This window comes from Protopterus annectens, chromosome 6.part0, assembly GCF_019279795.1.
Source record: "Protopterus annectens isolate FY-2018-M chromosome 6.part0, PAN1.0, whole genome shotgun sequence".
In the NCBI taxonomy this organism is placed as follows: domain Eukaryota; kingdom Metazoa; phylum Chordata; order Ceratodontiformes; family Protopteridae; genus Protopterus; species Protopterus annectens.
This window is the reverse complement of record NC_056737.1, coordinates 621,058,200-621,067,072: the sequence shown is the minus strand read 5'-3', so window position 1 is coordinate 621,067,072 and position 8,873 is coordinate 621,058,200. Positions and strand designations below refer to the sequence as shown.

The 8,873-nt window shown below is 38.2% G+C and overlaps 1 protein-coding gene across 2 annotated transcripts in view; it reads right to left on the bottom strand.

Annotated features, from left to right (window-relative positions):
• Positions 1-1,670: 1,670 nt before the first annotated feature.
• The window catches only part of DMAC2L (distal membrane arm assembly component 2 like), a 146,758-nt gene continuing 139,555 nt past the window's right edge, over positions 1,671-8,873 (bottom strand). For both annotated transcript variants that reach the window (XM_044074290.1, XM_044074292.1), the window contains exon 5: positions 1,671-2,550. In XM_044074290.1, coding sequence (XP_043930225.1) covers positions 2,436-2,550 — 115 coding nt within the window. In that variant the 3' untranslated portion in view covers positions 1,671-2,435. The remainder of the gene's footprint in view (positions 2,551-8,873) is intronic.

Here is an 8,873-nt window from a genome sequence, read left to right as displayed (position 1 = left end):
TGTTATTAATATGGTAATCTTCAGGGACATCACCCTTGCCGAAGGGGATGATAGGTTTAGTACATGACTTTGGCAGCAGTCATTTGTCTGTGTAAGTCCCTCTTGTAGGATGTTGACATCATCTGGGGACTCTATGAATGCACCCAGTTTGCAATCAGCAAACTGTCAGCCATAGGCCTTTTGTTTTAGCCTGTACATCCAAAAGGTAGATTCCAAACAGTAGGAGGTCCCAGCACAGATCCCCGTGGAACACCACTGGTTAAGGGTCTGCTGGTGAAGGTAGAGTCACCTGTTTTGACTGTGTGCATTCTATCGGTGAGCCAGTTTGCAACCCATCTGACAATATACGGGTTTGATCTCCAGCTGGGTTAGTTTATCAGTGATGCCTGAGTGGGGAATATTGTCAAAGGCTTTGGCCACATCCAGGTAGGCCATATGCATGGATTTGCCTTTGTTCAGGGCTTTGGTGACTGTCTCAAAGTCCACCAAATTCAAGAAGCAGGATCTCCCTGTAACAAAGCCAAACTGGGTCAGGTCATGCATTTGGAGGTCTCCTATGTCTTTGTTGAGATGGTCCAAGATTATTCTTCCCATTGCCTTGCAGATTAAGCTGGTCAGGCTTATAGGTCTATAGTTCTGTGGAGGCACCTCCTTTATGTAATGGAATGACCACTGGTTTTGTACCTGCTGAATGGAAAACAGCAGTACTTAGACTGTAGTTAAGAAGAGTACCCAGTGGTGCAGCTAGTTCCTGTTTTAATCCATATAGAACGCAGCCTGGGATATTATCAGGTCCCAAGGAGGCTGTGTTTTTGGCTTTGGAAAGCACGTTTATGACCTGCTCCTTGGAGATACTAGGTAGAGGGCAGGTGGTAGGAAAGCTTTGGGTGATGCATTGCGGAAACAAGGGGGGGGGGAGTTTTCACTGAACCTGTTGGCTAACAGTTTGGGTATTTCTGTGGGATCAGTATATGTAGTGCCATTAACCAGTTCTGCACAGATCAGGGTTTTTCCTTTTAAAAGTTCCTGACATAGCTAAAGAAGGCCTTATGGTTATCCTTAGCAAAGGCGGCTAATTTGGATTCATAGTTAGCTTTAGAATGCCTTATGAGGTGTCTTATTTGTTTAAGCCGAGGAGGGAATGCTTTATCAGAACTACTGATCTATTAAATGGCAGGGCTTAGGGGGGGAAATATGCCTCCTACAGGCACATCTGTTGTGATGGCCTTTTCCTGGGGAAGATGTCAGCCACCTGAAACAAAACTGTCAGTAAGAAATGAGAGCACAATGGTAATTAAAAGCAAGTGTCAAAAGTAAGTATCACTCTTTCAGTTCTTCCCAGGTAGTAATTGTCAAACTCTGAAGAAACATATGACTGCTCACATCAACAGTGAAAAAGAAAAGAAGATTGCAGGATTATCCTTTCCTTTAAATAGAAGTTTCCTGTTGATATCCATGGTGCTGGAAGTAACCTTGACCTTGGGCCTTCTGACTGCTCTAGATGCCTGGCCAGAAGAATAATATCCACTAGTTGTTACATATCAGTCACAGCTTTGTATGAGCATCATTAACCACTTTTACAATGTGTAGTTAACAAAACAGTTACATTTATATGCCAATTATCTTAAAAATAAAATAATGCTGTTAAGAAAAAATTAGGAGCGCGTTTCTTTAAAAAATCAAATGATGTAATTCAAAAATGAAAAAAAAAAAATGAGTTTAAGCAGAGGTATCTTCCCTGACAAGACTATTTATGCAAGAAGTAAAATGAAGTTGGCTTAAAATAAATTGCTTGTTCTTACACATCAAAGGTGGTTTCTGCATTAGAAATGAGCAGGTAACTATTGAGTAATAGTGAAAATGGAATTTGTTTTTTGCTTTGGTATTTATCAACAGAATGAGTATGTTTAGTCCATTTCCTCAGTTTTAAATTTGTAGTTGCTACACAATTTATATTCAGAGAGCAAAGGGGAGCCATCTTGCAAAGAATACAGCTGTCTGAAATACCATGAAGTGCATAAACAGCTTTATAGTGGTTTCTTTCAATGAATCCCTCTCTAAAGAGAACTTAAGTTTCATGAAAGCTGAGCCACTACCATACATCATACATAAAAAAAGACCAAATATATTTACTACAATTTTACATATCATCAGTATACCCACCCATTTTACAGTAGCTGCTTTTCTGATCAATATATTACACACATTTGTCTATCAAGTCTTACATCATTCAAAAGTGTTGCGATATTTCAACACTTGTTTTCAGACGTCAGCCTGTCCATCTCCTTTAACTGTGCCATGCATCAGTGAGAGTATCACTAGTAATTTTGGAGCACAGAACGGTATACCACAAACTCACACTCCTGCCATACGTTTGTTTCATGGTCTGGCTTGTGCTTCCCTTTTTAATGCAGTTTCAACAACACCCTCTTCTCCTAATCTAGGTCCACTTCTGTCTGTAATGCAGGCAATGCAGTCTGAAGCATCTGAACAGTCTTGACTTTATCTTTTATCCCAGGCAGGTCACTTAGGAGTAAATATTCCAAATTCCTGAAAAATCACAAGCAAAACAGCTAGTCAGGACTATATTTTACAAGTCAGGCTTTCATGTTTAATGATATATTACTCAGAAAATGTGTAGTAACACTAAAAGGGCAGAGAGAAAGATGTCATTGATACTCTTTGTGATAAATGATTAAAACAGTTTCTATCACTTTACAAAATATAAATATACCGTTTATTGCTTCTGCCACCTCTTTGCTGACAAAACACCAGAACATGAAACAGATTTCATACTATGATAGAGTTTCTTATTCTCCATTGTGCTAGGAGACTATTGGTCAGTGACTATGCAAATTTGCCTGTCTGGATCTCACTATGTCCTTTATTATGATTCCCAATTCTGGCACTAACAGATTCACTAGTCTAAGCATAAATCCTCATGTCACACAGTGGGTTGCAAATTGACCTCCAGTCTAATACATGCAGTAGGAGTCAGTTTTAGCTTCTCATATAAAAGACAGATCAGTGGAGTCACACAGGACTCTGTTTTAGGTAAGCCCTTTCTTCAGCATCTACTTCTCTGATGTGTAAGCAGATGTTAAAGGTCTTTGACTAACCAATTTTACCAATGCCTGTGAACTGAATGCCATTATCATGTATCCCAGAGAAGCTTGCACTAAATACTGAACTTTTTACAATATGTCCCATGAGGAGAAAATTTTACTGTCATGGTTATCCAGGGACAACTCAGTGAGATTTATGAAACCAGATGGAGTAGGATTTCTTGGTATGGATTCTTTTGACTATATTGGAAGAATGTTAAAAGTATCAAGTGACATTGAAACCTATCAGCCAGTATCTAGAAATGAAATGTGTGGCTTTCAGGAAAATTAATATGCTCTTTGAGGAGTTATTATTGGACACCGAGATCAATTCCACTTTGTTCCAGTAATTTAAAAGGTGCAACAACCCATTAGGTCATCAATATCTGGGGTACCCAAAGTACATTCAAACATTGCGGATCCAGCTGCATAGCCAATAGTTTCAGCCAGGGGATCAAAAATATAACCCTTGTGAAGGTACACAGATGGAAAGATTAAGCACATTTTTGGGGAGGCAATCCACATCATAAGAGATTCATTTGATTTCTTACACAATATACATCAAGCAGATACTAAAAAAAATATTATTTAGTCACAGTGGATGTGAAAAATGTATACACAGTCATCCCCATGACATTGCACTGGAATAGTCTGACAAAATTATTTGGCGACATGAAACTCTCTACCGTTGAACATTAACCGATTCTGGATTCTATGCATAGAATTTTGCATAATAATTATGCATTTTTTGATGGGCACCATTTCAAACAACAAGGTGTAGCAGTGGAGCCCCTTCTGTTCCCATTTACAGCAACTGTGTGGTGGGGGGGGGGGGGCAAGAAAAGAGAAGTATTTAATAGGTATTGTAAAAGCCATCACAGACTTTTGGACAATATATTTATTATCTGGACAGGATCTAAGGAACAATTTTAATTTCTGATGTGCTTGGAGAGTACAAAAACCTTTTTGAGATTTACATACACTATTCATTTACAAGGTATTTCTTACCTTGACATAAAAATATGCAAATATGAGGAAGGTACATTTGATACAATGCTAGTTAGAAAACTTACAGTTCTACTTTTTTGCAGTATTCTAGTCGCCATTTACTTCATTAAAAAAGGGAATAGTGAAAAGTCAGTTTATACATTTATCTAGAATTATTTCCAGTGACATAATTTACTTTGTACAAGTCCAAAATCTAATGGGGATGTTTATGGAAAAGGGGTTCTCAATGAATTTGGTTGAGAAGGTATCTTCAGATACAAGCAACAGAAGAACAAATAGGTATAAACCCACTGTAAGGTTTGGACTGGATAAGTCAGACCTGATAAGACAACTTACAAGTAATGAGGGGTTTGAACAATCCTTAGTTGTACACTATTCTAATGATGAAATAAGATATAATAAATGCTGGAACATTTTTAGGGGTATGGGATTACCCAGGGACATTTTCAATGAGAAATCTCATATTTTTTAAAAGATGATCTAACATCAAGAATACTTTTTAAAAAAAAAATGCCACCTTCATTAGACAGTAATGCAATATATACAATACAAGAACGTGCACACACTGTAAACAGTGCAATTATATACATGAACAGGAAAAAGGTGAGATTTTAGAATTCATGTACCAATGCAGGCTCAATACACTGAATCTATCATGCTGTGATTTTTGTAATGCATTTTATGCAGGAAAAACTGAGTTACCACTCAAGGCACATATTTATCAACATATGCACCGTGTTTGTTGAGGTTAATGCAAAAATGCACTAGCCAAACATTCTTCCACAAGAAACAAATGTTAGTTGTCACTATTTTCAATACTAGCCATGTCATGGTAGTTCATTCGCACCACTCACTCGCGCATACACTCACCTATGGCCAGTTTTAGGGTGTCAAATCCACCTACTGCGTGCCTTTGAAATGTGGTAGGAAACCGGAGCACCCGGAGGAAACCCACGTGAACACAGGGAGGACATGTAGACTCCACACAGAAGGCACCTCAGCAGAGAATTGAACTGGAGAACCTCTTGCTGTGAGGTGACAATGCTAACTATCGTGGCCAGCCTACTTCTTCAAATAATGTCATTATAATTGTAGTATAATAGCATTTAAGCTTAGATAATGCAGGTTTATCCATAGCTAGCTTCATCTCGTCAATTAGGCCTTGTTCTTGTGACCAAACCACACCACTGACAGGCAAGTAAAATGTTGTATTACATAAACAAGAACATTAGATACTTTTTAAATAACAATGTTGCTGTTACATATTCCTGGATGGGTCATAAGGAAAAAAAAAAAAAGCGCACTATGTTAAAGTTATGTTAGCGAATATAACAAATTGCAAAATAAGCCTCCCTGCAAGTTTTTAAACAGATAATTTTTAAGCTACAGCTTTGTGCTATTAGAAAAACATAGTGATGTAATTATTACAAAGGTGTTGGGAAATTAGACACACACACACACACACACACACACACACACACACACACACACACACACACACACACACACACGCAGTTGAAGGCCCCTGTGAAGGCATTACTTAAATCATGGAATTTGAAAGGAAACTTTAGGCCTTTGACTGGGACTTGGGCTCAGGACCTTCATGAATTCATGCAAATGGTCAATTCATCTAATTCAAGAAAAAGACCATAAGCAACCAGGATGAGTTTTTCCTTAAATTAGTTTTTCTAACATTTTTTAAACTTACCTTTGCATCACGGCACATGGTGCAAAAACTTCCAAGCAGCACCTCTGACCATTAGGTAACACTTTTAACTTCAATTTGGAGGAAAAAAAAACACCTCTTAAAAGTCTGTTTTTCATACAGTGACATAACGGAGGAAGACCGTAAACTTTATCCTTAGTGGTGTTAATGCAGTAAAAACTTGCATTCTGTCCTTGGATTTTAAGGGGCGCACCACCACACATATGGAAAGGTGCCCTACTAAAGCACATGGATGCAACACACACTATCCCAAAGTAACATCATGGTGGGAAACACTAAATTTATTTGGGATGTGGCTTAATAAAAAAAGTTTACAATGCTTCTTTTATTTATGAAAATGGCCAAAATAAGTCCAAACAAGTGGAAAAATACATTGCAACACTTGACTTACCAAATGCTGATATGCATTTACTAACATTGGAAAATCAATTTAAAAAGCCCTTTTATTCTCACAGGAGTTCATAGCATGTTGTTTAAAGATAAAACCATGGACTTGGCCCATGGCTGCTTAAAATCTCTCCAGTGGTTCTGCAGTAGTGAAAAATTGAGGAGTGTTAAAGGTCTTGGATTCAAGTCACTGTAAAATGTTTAAATTGCCCTTTCACATTCCATATTTTAAATAATGCCTTTACAGGAGTGTGTGTGTGTGTGTGTGTGTGTGTGTGTGTGTGTGTGTGTGTGTGTGTGTGTGTGTGTGTGTGTGTGCACGCAAGTTGTCTACCCTTAAAAACACTCCAGTAATTCCTGGCTGAAAGGAGAAGAGATTTGGTAAAGGATGACCCAGACTGGTTGCATTCGGGCTCTTTGTCTAGATTCAGTGATATCAGTATCAGCAAGGGTTGCTGAAGGTCATGTGTTAAAGTCCTAGTCATAGGCCTAAATTTTCATTTCCTATTCCATGAAGGAATAGTTAATGGATTCAAGTTTGGGTGGCCATGTCTGCTCGCCTCTCCTCAGGAGGGTGGGACAGGCTATGCATGCGAGAGAAAATTGGGTAGTGGAGCCACCTTGCTACTGGACCATGCCTCATAGTACTCACTGATCTATAAGGAGTTATCAGCACGTACGGAGTACAGATTTCTCCTTCGTGTAATACAGTTCCAGTGGCAGTTGCATGTGATGAGCATTCTTAAACAGGTCATATTACAGATCTTGTGAGATAGAAAGATACCTCTGCCTGGAGAGGTGGGACCCCCCCTCCCCCAACCAGCAGAAAAAAAGAGCTAGGACATGTGCCATGGAAGGCAGTGAGAGATGTGGGCTGTGGAAGGGAGGGGAAATCTGAGGCGACTGTTTAACAAAAGCCAATTCCCTCCCATTATCAATGGAAATGGATGGTATGTAGAAACTAATTTGCACTTAAAATGTTTATGGCCTGACAAATACTAACTGTGACATGTGTCTGAGTAGCACATCACAGCATCATAGATGTTTACTTATTTACCAACACAATGGGTTTGGATATAAGTACTTGTGCACCCCACACCATTTAATTCTTGCAATCTTGTTTAAATGCAAGTTCATAAGAGGCTGTGATTATAGTACTACAGGATTTTAGTAGGCATTTTTATGGAATATCACAGTGACTGCACTTCATATTGGTGTTTATTATAGATAAAATCTCTTGTATCTTATGTAAAGGAAATATCTTAAAAAGTATGTAGCCACCAATGTGAAAATGTGCAAAATCTGCATCCAGTTTACTATCAATGACTGTGTTTGTAATTATGCAGTATTCATACTACCTTAGTCATGTAAATGCAAAGACAGGACCAGCTGTGTGTGTTATGAGAAGAATACTGAGTTATACTAGGTAGCATTCACTTCAACAGACTCCGGCACTAGAAATTAAGAAAAATATTAGAATATGTGGCTACAGAGTGGAAAGTCCTGCAGTCGTATTACTTGCATACAATGCTCAAGTATATTCATTTGCATTTGTCGTTTTCATTTTTGTCAGACATGTTGTTCCAACATCAATGCCATTTAGTATAAAACCTGTTTGTTTGCAACTTACTACTTAAAATGGTATCCTAACGACATATAAACTAAAATCATAGACTTTGCATATTGAACAGAACAAGTGCTATGATTCTTAGTGATGTACTCCTGTTGGCAAACAAGAGTCACAGGATCCTTCTGAATGCGTAGGATTTATCTCATCTTAACTTAAGCTGAATATTGTGATTATAACAGGGACAAAATATACTGATATAGGCATATACAGATGTCTAATAAACAAACTAGGTATGGGTTAAGAGTCTGAGACAATAAGACTTAGCAAGTAAAGGAAATTATGCAAAGATGCATCTTTAGAAATGTTAGTGGAGTGGTATACAACAGTGACAATATACTACTGAAACAGTGGTCTAATGAACTTTTAATGAAACTACAGAATACAGAACACCCCAGTGTCTTTGCTACTGTTAATGTCTAAACTTTCTTTGTAGGTTTTTCTCAGCAGAACACCTTTGGTAATTCTTTTCTTCACCTTTTCTTAAAAAAAAAAAAAAGCACTAGTCAAGTAGGATTTACATGGTCAATACGTTGCAACAAATATAGATAATCTGGTTTATATTAGAACAGTGAAGAGGCGTTTAATCAAACTCCTCTGTCGACAAATATACAGCGAATGCAGTAAAGCGCGAATGCTCAGAACACAGATTTCTTTCCCTGGGAAAGAAAAATTGGTAGCACTAACACACAAACGCACACACTTTCAAACATTCCAATGTGGGGGGCTTCACCCCACACCCCCCTTAACTAAATATACCAACTGCAAGATTGCACTACAGTGGGGAAAGGGGCAAACACACGGGGAAGGTCAAGCGATTTCTTTCCCAGGGAAAGAAATCGCTGTTTTGAGCGTTCGCTCTATGTGTCAACGAACAGGCATTCGATTAAACGCCTCTTCGCTGTTCTAATATAGACCCTAGATAATCAAGGTAGGAAATGTTTGCATCTCCTTTTGTAGTCAATTCTGAATCTTGGCATAACTCCTGAGTTTCACAAGGGCATGTAACTTAAATCTATAA